This window comes from Liolophura sinensis, chromosome 1 (assembly GCF_032854445.1).
Source record: "Liolophura sinensis isolate JHLJ2023 chromosome 1, CUHK_Ljap_v2, whole genome shotgun sequence".
NCBI lineage: Eukaryota > Metazoa > Mollusca > Polyplacophora > Chitonida > Chitonidae > Liolophura > Liolophura sinensis.
In genome coordinates, this window is record NC_088295.1 from 12,403,634 (window position 1) to 12,417,585 (window position 13,952).

At 40.3% G+C, this 13,952-nt stretch overlaps 1 protein-coding gene across 1 annotated transcript in view; it reads right to left on the reverse strand.

Moving 5' to 3' along the window:
- The window catches only part of LOC135463745 (uncharacterized), a 110,879-nt gene that overhangs the window by 33,033 nt on the left and 63,894 nt on the right, over positions 1-13,952 (reverse strand). The window contains exons 58-67 of the mRNA XM_064741206.1: positions 12,740-12,824; positions 9,841-9,937; positions 8,256-8,414; positions 7,125-7,280; positions 6,225-6,386; positions 3,844-3,999; positions 2,999-3,166; positions 2,221-2,382; positions 1,478-1,636; positions 309-464 (exon numbers count right to left, since the gene is read on the reverse strand). Coding sequence (XP_064597276.1) covers positions 309-464; positions 1,478-1,636; positions 2,221-2,382; positions 2,999-3,166; positions 3,844-3,999; positions 6,225-6,386; positions 7,125-7,280; positions 8,256-8,414; positions 9,841-9,937; positions 12,740-12,824 — 1,460 coding nt within the window. The remainder of the gene's footprint in view (positions 1-308; positions 465-1,477; positions 1,637-2,220; positions 2,383-2,998; positions 3,167-3,843; positions 4,000-6,224; positions 6,387-7,124; positions 7,281-8,255; positions 8,415-9,840; positions 9,938-12,739; positions 12,825-13,952) is intronic.

A 13,952-nucleotide genomic window follows, 5' to 3' on the forward strand; every position in this document is an offset into this window, starting at 1 on the left:
TTAGTTGTGACACTTGAAACTTTACATGGACTTCAAGATACAGATAGTTTCAATTATAGAAAATGAAATGATTGGGGTTTTGACTATTGCATTTCCACTGATAATCAAATATTGTTTCCAAATCCAGAGGAGCATACCATACAATACAACATTTTCAAAAGCCTACATAAAGGTAACATAACAAAATACTGAAGCAAAAATTAAATACTTCAAATAGGAAGTACATCATACAACTGCAGATATGCCATAAGGTATCCACAATCATGTCTTCAGTCCATAGCCTTCACAGACATGTGATCATTACTTACCTACACATTCAGACTTCATTATAGCCCCTAGTACCAAGGTAACTGTTCCTGGGTCACAGGTAAGACAGTCATTCTTCCACTTATTAGGCTGATACTGCCCATAAGGACAGGGAGAGCAATGATTGCTGTTGTTGTAGTGTCCTGGATCACACGCCACTGCAAAATAGCGTTAATACACTCGTGTTATTTTGGATACGTATCCTACACATAAAAACAAAACTTGAGCTAAAACAATACTGTGTTGTAAAGAAAAGCAACCTGACATCTGCATTTTGGCTGACAATACGCAGAAGGACGCACAACAATGAAATAATGTCGATGGATACATTTAACACACCTCAAGCAAACGGATAGGGGGTAAAGGAAATGCTCAGACTGTAGTCACTCTCACTGTAGCTACGTAGTTAGCCAGAATACATAGTTTGTCAAGATGGCTTCAATGTCTTCCTAAAGCAACTCTTTAGCATGAGCACTCAATATACAACTGTCAAGGTTCTACCTGGCAAAGAATAAGTGTACCCTAGGAAACCTGTCACAGCCCACTGGTAATTCTCATATCCCAAGTTATACTACACTCACACACATTTTAATTACCGTACATTTGGAGAAAGCAGTCCACTTAAAACAAGGTTTTTTGCACTTCCACTCATAAAATAAGAACATTTACAGTAGTATCAATAATTATAAGTCTTGATAAAATACTCTGCAAATACAATATGACCATGACTCAATAAAAGCAATTCAATGGCCAATTCACGCCATGCAAGTGTATCAGCAAAAAAGTACAGATGCAGAAATAGAATTAATGATGCAAAAATGTATTCCAGGTCAGGAAATCTCATAAAAGCCTGGATAAAAGTTCTCACAAAGGGTATCACTGATGGTTTGCCTGTAGTTTGCATGTGCTGTACATGTACAATGGCAGTGGGCTGGGTTTAGAAAGTTACTGTTGGGAGAGAAATCACACCCCAACCCACTGCAACTTAACACCTTCCACTCCATAAATATTAAAGTATAACGGTGAGCTTTACTGGTGAGATACATGTTGTCGTCAAGAACATTTAAACAATTATCAAATCTTTTGATACCGTTATGTATAATGGATATTTTCTTCTTATCAATACCTGCCTGTCCTCCAACACAGGACCTGTGTGAATATAGTACCTTACCTATATCACAATCACTCGGGCTTGTAGCTCCTTTGTCCATGGTAATGAAAGTCCCTGAGCACTGCACACATGGTCCAGTACCAAAGCTACTCTTGTAATAACCCACTTCACAGGGCACACATGTCCCATTGATCTCCTGCCTGCCTGGGTGGCAGCTATCTGTAAAATTACGAACAATCAATGTAATAAACAAAGCCATACCTGCACACATATGCTACCAAGAGACATCAGACAGCGGCATATTTATCTATTGATTGTTGATTAAAAAGAATTTACACTCATATGGTATCAGTTATTTTTAAGGATTGGAAAACTGAAGTGCCCTGATAATCCACTGACATTTGGCAACTGACTGATAAACTTACCCACTTGTGACATACAAATTTGTTTGCCAAACTAGTGGATGACAATTATATGGTCTTCCATTGATTGTAAAAACGTGCAAAAGGCTTCTTTAGTATCGTCACTGAAGTAGCACACACAATGGGAGCAGGAGTCAAACTAAAATAGCATTACATGCTGTGTGAATGTCATGACAGACTGCTAGGATCATTCAGTTTAATGGTTATCTGAGTGGAATGATCAGTGGAATCTATGTATCTTTTGTATACCCATCTTCATACATGTATATGTTGGCCAGAAATACAATAAAATAAATTGTACATAAACTGACCAGTAGTCTGCATTATCAGTGCTAGTACAACAATACTACTACATGTTGCTGAAGCTAAAGCTAGGCTTACTGATGGTGCATTCTGTGATGCTGGTTGACCTCTCCATGGCTGTGACTTTGTCTTGAGGACACAGGATGCAACTCTCCCGCCACTTCTCTGGCTGGTAATACCCTACCCCACATGGTTCGCACTCATTTAATGTGTTCCTGAAGGTTCCCACTGAGCAGTTCCCTGAAACATGTACAAGAAAATCGACTTGTTACACCATTGTTGTGACTTTTATGCATATGACAGCAGTATAGAAGGAAAAGAAGCCTTTTGGTATCTTACGATCTGTGTAACACACAAACCAATGAATCATAGATGGTCAGTTTCTTCCTCCCTTCCCACTGATTCTTCATTATCTTTTTTGTACATGTATTTTTGTCTTTCAGCTGTCCTTTGTTTGCTCATTCCATCTGTGATGATAATTGTTTTACAAGTATTTCCCTTTTTACATATGCATATGCTCACTCTACATAGACCTCTAGCTATTAATGCAGGTACATATTTTTCCCCAAACTTTACCTCTATTTTCCTGATACTCCACATTCAATTTGTGCTGTTTCTTGTACGATGATTAATTTATTTTCAATGCAGACATTTGATATCCCCTCACATTAAAAGGAAATGTCCTTATACCACTTTCATCCTTGCTCCCAAGTGAAGACAATTAGACCAATCATATTCACAGTGAATGTGGCATAACAACTTTCACAATACTAGATCCTGCTCAGTTTAAAAAGAGGCCACAGAGCACTAGTTATAAGTATTACCGGATAAAGCTGGAGGACTGTCGCCTACTCACGAATGGAACAGTTTAAGGCGGAGTCTGCTCCCAGTCCTGCCGTTATGAACTCCTCTGCACACAGTGTACACTCCCCAAACAAATCCTCAGTGTTGTCCTTGTAGAAGCCTACATCACAGCTCTGACAGGAGGAGTCAGCCTGTTTCTCCTCTCCAGAGGGACAATAACCTGAACAGCAGGTGGAAAGAAAGCTGTACTCAGTACCAACATACACTGGAATTCTGTGAGATTGCAAGGCATTATTCTGGATGAAAACATTTGGTACAGTTTTACAAAACAGTATAGATTTACTTGTGAATTACCATCATGATATGTATCAACTACCATTCTTTATTAAAGGAAATTAATAATTTTTACCACCTACATAAATAACCAGATAACTTTCTTCAGATAACCTTCTGGGCATTATGTTAGATATAAAATAATTACATGTTATTAAACATTTATTTCAATGCTATCAACCTTAAGGAGACAGGTTGCTATGGTGAATGTAAATGAGATACCTTTATAAAACGTCAAATTCAAGAGCAGAAGAGTTTGGGTCTTCATTAAAACTTGAAGTTATCTGGGCATGAGTCAAATCTTAAGAATTAGACACTGATTTCTTCCGTGGGACCCTACAGCTACTTGCCCATTCCAGTCACATATCTCCAATTTATTTATTTTTATTTGGTTATGCTCTATGCCGTACTCAACAATGGCCAAAGTTAAAGCCAAGAACAACTTGAAAATTTCAGAGCAGTCACGGATCTCCAATGAGTAAACCCTATTACCGCATGCACACTGAATTTAGCTACATGTATATGCATGCATCAACTTTTAAAGAAAGCAAGACTTATTCTCACTTTCACAGTCAGACAGGCTTATGGAGCCTGCTGAGCGAGTGCTGTTATTTCCAGGGCATGGCAGACAAATATCTTGGTAAGGCATAGGCTGGTATGTTCCTTGTGGGCAAATCACACAGTCACTGCCACTGGCACGGTAACCAGCTGCACAGTCCACTGGAGAATAAACAAAAAACATACAACTCTGTCCATGATGCTTAAACTCAGCACTAACTCTGCTATAGAAATCAACAATGATCATGCATTTACTACTTCCCTGGCAAACAAAATTTTAATTGTTCTCTCAAATCTATAATCTCTACTGATTACTGGAATGTGAAGAAATTAATACATATGCAATACAACATTTCTATTTGAATTTTGATGGTATTTGATTTGTTATCATTTGTATTATTTATACCTCACTTACAATGAAGTACCTCATCACAACGCAGTACATATTCACAGGAATACCCACAGTGCAGTAGTGGATCCTCAATGCTGTACACACTCCACTGTGCAGTACATACTGACATACATACCCACAGGGCAGTACCTCACCCAGCACAATACATACCCACAGTGTAGTACCTCATCTGGTACAGTACATACCCACAGTGCAGTACCTCACCTGGTACACTACATACCAACAGTACAGTAGTCCATCCACAATGCTGTATATACCTACAGTGCAGTACCTCGCCCAGCACAATACATACCCACAGTGCAGTGCCTCGCCCAGCACAATACATACCCACAATGCAGTACCTCATCCAGCACAGTACATACCCAAAATGCAGTACCTCACCCAGTACAATACATACCAACAGTGCAGTACCTCATCCAGTACAATACACCCACAGTGCAGTGCCTCACCCAGCACAATACATACCACAGTGCAGTACCTCATCCAGTACAGTACATATCCACAGTGCAGTACCTCACCCAGCACAATACATACCCACAATGAAGTACCTCATCCAGTACAGTGCATACCCAGAGTACAGTAGTTCACCCACAATGCTGTACATACCCACAGTGCAGTACATACTGACATACACACCTACAGTGCAGTACGAGCACAATAAATACCTACAGTGCAGTACCTCATCCAGTACAATACATACCCACAATGCAGTACCTCACCCAGCACAATACATACTCACAGTGCAGTACCTCATCCAGTGTAGTACATACCCACAGTGCAGTACATACTGACATACATACCTACAGTGCAGTACCTCGCCCAGCACAATACATACCTACGGTGCAGTACCTCATCCAGTACAGTATATTCCCACAGTGCAGTACATCACCCAGCACAATACAAACCCACAGTGCAGTGCATCACCCAGCACAATACATACCCACAGTGTAGTACATCACTCACAGTGTAGTACATCACCCACAGAGCAGTAAACACCCATGCACATACCCACAGTGTGGTATATCACCCACAGTGCAGCACACCCACAAAAATACCCACAGTACAGCATATACCCACAGTGCAGAACATCACTCATAGTGTAGTACACACCCACACACATACCCACAAAGCAGTACACACCCACACATATACCCACAGTGCAGTACATACCCACAGTGTAGTACCTCACAGTGCTGTACATACCCACAGAGTAGTACATCACCCAAAATGTAGCACACCCACACAAATACCCACAGTACAGCACATACATGTACCCACATTGTTGTACACCACCCATAGTGTAGAACACACCAAGTACAGTTCATACCCACAGTGTAGTACATCCCCCACAGTGTAGTACACACCCAGTACAGTACATCACCCACAGTGTAGTACATCACCCACACAGCAGTACACACCCATGCACATACTCACAGTGTAGTAAATACCCACAGTATGGTACACACCCACACAAATATCCACAGTACAGTACATCACCCACAGTGTAGTACATCACCCACAATGCAGCACACCCACACAAATACCCACAGTACAGCACATACCCAGAGTGTAGTACATACCCACAGTACAGTACATACCCACAGTGTAGTAAATCATCCACAGTGCATAACACAGAAACACACTTACCCACAGTGTAGTACTTATTTATTTATTTATTATTTGCTTGGTGTTTTACAATGTACTCGTTACAAGAACATTTCACTTATACGACAGCGGCCAGCATTACAGTGGGAGGAAACCGGGCAGAGCCAGGGAAAAGGCAACAAACAACTGCAGGTGGCTGGCAGACCTTCCATGTATGGCCGGAGAGGAAGCCAGACCTGCAGTGTAGTACATCACCCACAGCACAATACACACCCAAACAAATACCCACAGTGCAGTACATCACCCACAGTACAGTACATACCCACGCACATACCCACAGTGTAGTACATACCCACGGTGCAGTACATACCCACAGTGCAGTTCTCCAGTGCTGCTGACTGTTTGGTAGGTGTCACCCACCCTACTGGGCAGCTCACACAGTTAGAATCGGCATCCTGAGGGCGGTAGAACCCAATGTCACACGGTTCGCAGTCACCTGTTTGTACCAGTTCAAACCCAGCATCGCACTTATCTACAACAATTAAATAGTGAGCTGAGTAAAGTATCAACTGATTGTCACCTTACCAAGTTTATCAAACTAAGTAACACATGTTTAATTACATGTATGTAATGATGCTACATTTGTCATACAAACACATATAGTCCTATGCATGCTTTCTTTGTTGCAGTGGAAAATACATCACACCAGGTGCAATTTGCGCCTGTTTCATGAAACAGACACCAGTAGACTTCTGTATCAAATGACAGGACAGGCTTTTACAGAAATTACTCTATCCACAATGCCTACAAAATTTCTCGGCAGGCGCAAATGCCATACATAACTTGTAAATAACTGCTTTTAATTTACAACACCTATGTACATTGGAAGAATGTGCTTGAAAACATTCCTCAATACCTTTAAATTTATCTATTTATTTGACTGATGCTTTACATCATACTTAAGAATATTTCACTAGTACAATGGCAGCCAGTATTACGGTGCGAGAAAACTGAGCAGAGCACGGCGGAAACCCACGATCATCTGCAGGTTGCTGCCAGACTTTCTTATGTACGTTCAGAGAGGAAGCCAGCATGAGCTGGGCTTGAACTCACAAAGCCGCATTTGTGAGAGACTCCTGGGCCATTGCACCACACTGGTATGCTAACCGCGTGAGCCTAAGAAGCCCACCAATACTTTTCAATACATGGAACATAAATGTGCAAAATCAGTGACAATTACTAGAACTCATTTTAATAATAGATAACTCACTGAAGCAATCTTCTTGAGCATCAGAGCCCTCTGTTAAGGTGGTTTGTGCCACCCCACAGGGCAGGCAGACAAACTGGCCAGGGGTGGGCTGGTAAAATCCTACCTCACAGGGCACACAGCCACTGTCCTTGTAGTAATGACCTACACCACAAGATTCTGGAACAAGATAAACATACCTTCTTTAAACTAGTAATGTTACTAAAGTTTTTATTTCAAACCTAATATTTTAATATATTTTAATATTTAAAGAGGGTAACTTTCAAATTCATTGATATTCTCTTCTACACATTAGTGGAATAAGAATCAATAGTTTGCATAATTGCAATTATAATCACAGTCACTGACAGCACATCTGCATTAATATCAGACAAGATAATAATGAACAGATGAGATAATCAAAACCATATGTTAAACCATTTCTTTTTGATAATAAGAATGTAATGATTGTAATATTCGTCAGTAATATTTGTCAGTAATATTTCAGCCACATTGTGGTGACTAGCTGAAGTATTGCATTAAACAGCAGGAAGAGGTTTTCCTTGATTTGTGAACAAATCCAGGGGAATGTTCATGCCTACTGAGATCCATGCCCAGAATACTGTCTGAGTGTGCGTTCAAGGAAATGAAAACTCTCAGATTATGTCTAATATTTTTAAAATTTTTAAGGTTTCTGTTATTCATGCACTACTTTTTGAAATACAACCTTTAACATTTACCTTTATTAACACTGATTCCAATGTGCAAAATGCTAAGTTGTGGATACTGTAATTTATGGTAATTAATATATACAAAGGGCATCAACAATTGAGCCCCTTACATTATGTACTTTACACGTACTGGTATGTATGTAAAACCGGATCTCAATACACACAGTTCTTCACAAGATACAACCTTAACAATTCCCGTAACACTGCCTTAGCAGTTAATGGACACCGCCCCTTGCAGTATGCAGACTGTTGGCAGACCTGGAGAGGAGGCCAGCATGAGATGGACTTCAACTCACTGTGATGGCATTAATCAGGCTCTCGGGTCATTGTAATAATATATTATAAAAGTCAGTTTAAGGATAGGATGTCTCATAATTAACATGTACATGCGGGAAGGTCGGTGAATTGAAGTATTATCCCTGACCTTTACAATCTGCTTGTGATGGGGAGCCTGGGGTCATGGTTGTAAACCCAGTCCCACAGCTCACGCAAGCTGCTTGTCCATCGTCCTTATATTCACCGACAGGACACGCCTCACATAACTGAATCAGTGCACTGTGCTCGTAGCCCCGCCCACATAAAACTGAAAGACAAGGGATGATAAAGAAGACTGAAAATGGATATAAAACCCATAATACATATTATTATAAAGCTATAAAAGTGGTCCAATGAAATCAGTCGGATCATACCACATGACCACCCTGTACTTGGAGTGATACTGGATCCCGGACAGCCATATTTTTCTTACACTGTATAATAGCAAAGGCAGGTTACTTCATACACTAAAAGTATTGGGCAAGGGTCGCAGCTGTGTTTATCATTTGCTCTCCGCATTTCTGTAATCATTGACCAGGAAATGTGGACGGGGGAATACATTTCATTATTTGCTAATTTCCAAATTCTGCAAAATACGAAAGTGAAGATCAAAAGCCACTAAGGAATATACAAGCGTTGGATACAGAGTGCATTACCAGCTGATAACAGGGAGATCAAAAGACCTTCCTATAGACGGGCTGAATCTGTATGCATATCTTCAAGCGTTATTTTTGTGAGAGGTTTAAGTTCTCAGACACGATCAACTATATAATAAATATGTTATTGTGAAAAGCTTTGTACATTATGAAGTGATATTGTACTTGTCCGTGTTGTGATGCATATCCACACTGGACGCACACATCTCATCCAATACGGATTTTCAACACAACATGGACTACATGTACAATACCATTTCATAATGTACAAAACACTTCACAATAACCTGATATTATTGCACCTCATAGAATGGTTCTTGGTTTCCACTGGTCAATACGTCACACAACATTCCGCACAACAAGATGTACATGTGAAAGTATAATGATAATATGCTTAAACAAAGAGACATCTCATTCATTTGCCAGCGATCTCACCCTAATATCCACTCACATTCACAAGGCAATTGCCAACGATCTCACCCTAATATCCACTCACATTCACAAGGCAATAGCCAGCGATCTCACCCTAATATCCACTCACATTCACAAGGCAATAGCCAGCAATCTCACCCTAATATCCACTCACATTCACAAGGCAATAGCCAGCGATCTCATGCTAATATCCACTCACATTCACAAGGCAAAAACCAGCGATCTCATGCTAATATCCACTCACATTCACAAGGCAATAGCCAAAGATCTCACGCTAATGAGATTAAGACTCACTTCGCTATCGACATGCAAATTCAGCAATTTAAATTACCAAATAAGAATTTATTTTTGGTAATAATAGAGCATATGGTGCATGTTCTGGGAAGGGATATTATGAATTATCTGCTTTCGACACTGCATAAACATCACGTCTCTCAAGCTTACAATTCGTGATATCCCATCCAGTCTGGAAATTTTACCTTGAATCTGCAATACTTTTTACAACAGAAACACACCAAAACATGTATATCGCTATCCATTTTAAACAGTACATATAACATTAATCCAGAGCAAAAACTATACAAACAAAGGCTATGAGCTTCTTACCACAAATCCCATCAACGAGGCCTTCCCCTTGTGGGCACTGAGGGGTAACATCAACATCATAAGTGTCCTCATTCAGATAAATGCCTGACAGAGCGTCCTACATAACATGAGCAGATACTAGGATCACAAGCTGACAAATACATGTACAAGGAAAGATTCAAGGGGAATTTTGTAATACTGTAAATCACGTAGAGTTTAGCCGATGATTTTAAAAAGTGTATCCCATGATTTCTTGTGCCTAGTTGTGATTCTTGGTAACTGGACACAGCTGAGGGTCAGTGGGGTCTGCGCAGTGTGTTCAAAGGATTGTACATACCTGTGACAAGACCAATAAACACGCTCACAAAACATACAGCTGTTGTACAAAATGCTGCAGAGGGCAATGAAATGTTAGCAAAAGTACCATCTCTACACATTATAACCGAGCCACTATCCATAAATTGCTGTTTGGAGAGCTAGCCGGGAAGTGGCTCAATGATCACAAAAGTAAGTCCAGAAGACAGTGTTGTAATGTAACAACAACTATGTACAATTTGATAGTAGTAGGAACACCCAATACAACCGATTAAATGACAACCAAAACACACTCTGGATTTACCGTGTAGGAGTACACAAACTTACTAATGTGACAATAACTTCCTATCTGCCATACCAAGTTGAGGTATGGCCTTTTATACTAAATCAAACTGCTAATTTGAACCTGTTATCTCACTCACTTGACAAGTACCTGACACGCTCTGGCTTGCTAGACAGGCAGGTGAAAAGGAGTTATGAGATTAGTTATGAAAATGTCTGCTGACACAAACTGTGGGATTATTGAAGAATAGGTCTACTAGTCCAAGCCAAGCCAGGTGGATGGCCTGGCTCATCGGCAGATTCATCAACATCGTTCAGTGGGCTGGCACCCAATTACCAGATTATTGCAAGGGACATAGTAAATACAGCGTTGACATTAATTCCACCTTGGTGACAATATCTTCAACCAGAATGCAAGTTTCATGTATAGCTTGCAAGACTATTTCTTGCCCAATAGAACTATAACCTATTGAGTATTCAGATATAAATGGCTGAGTTGTATTGATGTCATGGCTAATCCCAGCCTTTCGCTCTGGGCACAGTGCTTGACGTTTCAACATATATCCAGTTTAAGGAACCCGTCAATCACACCAGCCACCCAATCTGACTGCCTGATGTTTTGTCAACTGTTTACACGTGTTGCATAAACAACTGAAATACATGACTACTTGGCTTTACTGAAATGGTTTAGTAGCAAAGTCCATAGTGGTCTCCCCAAACTTCCGGTGTATGCATATGACAGGGCATGGGGCTCGATGTAAATTAATGGACCTCTGTCTGCTAGTCTAGATTTGGTGGGAAACTTTACATTTGTGACTATCTCAAGGGAAGAGTCAGTGAAAATAAATGCATCTAATTGGTCAGTGTTGAAATCGGTAAGCTGTCAGTTAACTGTAGACATTTATGTGCACTTGACTCAGTCCAGTGCATGGCAATCAGCTGACACAACAATGTGAGAATGAGGTTACAACATGTGGTAAATCTAGTTTCAGAAACTTTGCCAAATTCAGTTTTATGTGATGAACTGAAGGTACGCAATTTGATAAGGCGGGAAAATAGAATTGGTCTGAAATGGGAGGAGAGTTCCATTGTAACGAAATAATGTGTGTGAGACACGGCAAACTCGACTGTTATTTTACGAGAGTTTGATTACTGATACTTACCAATCAGACCTATATTGCTGAAATATGCCAATTTGTTAAATTTATTTATGGGGTTGTGAATGGACAAAACCGTTACCGGGAAAATACTTTCAATGGGCGATCCAAACATAACCTGAACAATTAAGCATTCACCCATTTAATTGAGGCCAACAAGTGTAACCTGCAAATTTAGCCTGTCAATCTGACAAGTAATATGTCTAGTAGCCTGTTTTGTGTTGGTATTTTTGGAATATACAGATTTTTGCAATTGTTGCTTAATACTTTACTCTATACCTCAATGTCAAGTACCGTAGCTGACCCCAGTGCAGTGTGGATTAGCAACCTAAGCCTTCATGAAGTTTTAAAGTGGGGGGGGGGGGGGGGGGAGGAGTTGGACCAATATCTCAAATGTCATGCTGCACTAACTCAAACTGTGTGGAAGTAACCACCGGGGGAAAGTTTAGATCATTTTTCGCAAGTTATTTCACAGATCAAAAAAAAATTGTTTTTCTACGATGGACACAACCTTGAGAACAAATCAATGGCTTGTTACGCTACCAATGTTTCAATGAGGGTCTAGATGGACTTATGTGTGTATAATCAACAGTCCATGCCTGAGAAGTTTAGCCCATGTGGTGAGGGCCAGCAGCCAGGTCATCACTGGGGATTACTGCACAGCTGGGGGCTGATCACTCTCCCCTGCTATCTCCTCCGGCAACTCGGCTTAACTTTACAGCCAGAAATTTTTGGCTAAACTCTACGTGATTTACAGTAGTTCAACAAGAGTCATATTCTTCAACCTTTTCGCATGTTTGTAAGGCGTTTATTCAAGGGTTTTCTGCAGGCATTACTCTGCACTGACTGATAAAGTTATGTTTTTGTGAAGCCTTGAAACTTGCCAATACAACCAATGTAGTTTTATCTCCAAAATCCAATTAAAAGTGTGCATGAATTCCACTGAAAATTGCTCTTTCATATGCCTAAAGGTTGAGGAGTTAGGTTACTATTCAAAATCTTGGAGACTATTCATCTTTTACACTCTTGTGAATACAATTTCTTCACATCTGAGAAACATTTATGTGACACTTTATAACTTAACCAAAATTGGGAACCTAGGTTCATTATACAACAGGGGACTACACAGATTTGCCATTACTCGGGATATCAGGCACACAACTCACCTTAAAGTCAAAACCATCCTCTGTGATGTCTTCCTGGATAACTGCTCCAGGTGAAATAGCTTCACCATTGTTTACAACAAGTGATCTGCAGTAGAAGCAAACATTGCATGGTTTAACAAAGGACAACTTTAAGAAAAAGGACGAATGTATGATCTTCTGTGTCTTTGATAGGCATTACTAACACAACTAACATAAAAGTTAGTGACTTACTTCAATTATAGCACAGAGATTTGGCTCAGCCCAACACCTGACAGTAGCATAATGAATAACTCTTTAACCTGTGTACGGTTGTACACTGCTAGTACATACAGTCATTAGTGAACATCATACAGAAACAACTTTGTCAGTCACTTACATTGTTTGTCAGACACTTTTGCAGTTTGTCAGTCACTTACGCAGTTTGTCAGTCACTTAGGCCTTTGCCCAACTATCCTTACTACAGTGCATAATCATTATCAGAATGGAAGTTGCTGATTGATAGCTTTATGTGCTATAGTGTGAAAGCAATCAGTCAAGGCCTTAAGTTACTGTCTTTGCAAAGTTTAATAGCCAGGAAACATACTGGTTGCTGGGACCATATTGTCTTACATGCGACTGAAAACCAATCCCAGCTACCTCCTTGTTAAAGAGATGTTTCAGTTTGAATGTAATCATTAAAAGCATTTCCTAATTGTTGTTGAGATATTATTTTTCTGATGGAATGATGGAGGCTCAAATTCCCCCCTACCAATTCCTGTGATGGAATGATGGAGGCTCAAATTCCCCCCAACCAATTCCTGTGATGGAATGATGGAGGCTCAAATTCCCCCCTACCAATTCCTGTGATGGAATGATGGAGGTTCAAATTCCCCCCTACCAATTCCTGTGATGGAATGATGGAGGCTCAAATTCCCCCCTACCAATTCCTGTGATGGAATGATGGAGGCTCAAATTCCCCCCTACCAGTTCCTGTGATGGAATGATGGAGGCTCAAATTCCCCCCTACCAATTCCTGTGATGGAATGATGGAGGCTCAAATTCCCCCCTACCAATTCCTGTGATGGAATGATGGAGGTTCAAATTCCCCCCTACCAATTCCTGTGATGGAATGATGGAGGTTCAAATTCCCCCCTACCAATTCCTGTGATGGAATGATGGAGGCTCAAATTCCCCCCTACCAATTCCTGCACCAAACACATGTAAATAATGTTAACCATTTCCATAATTATCCAGT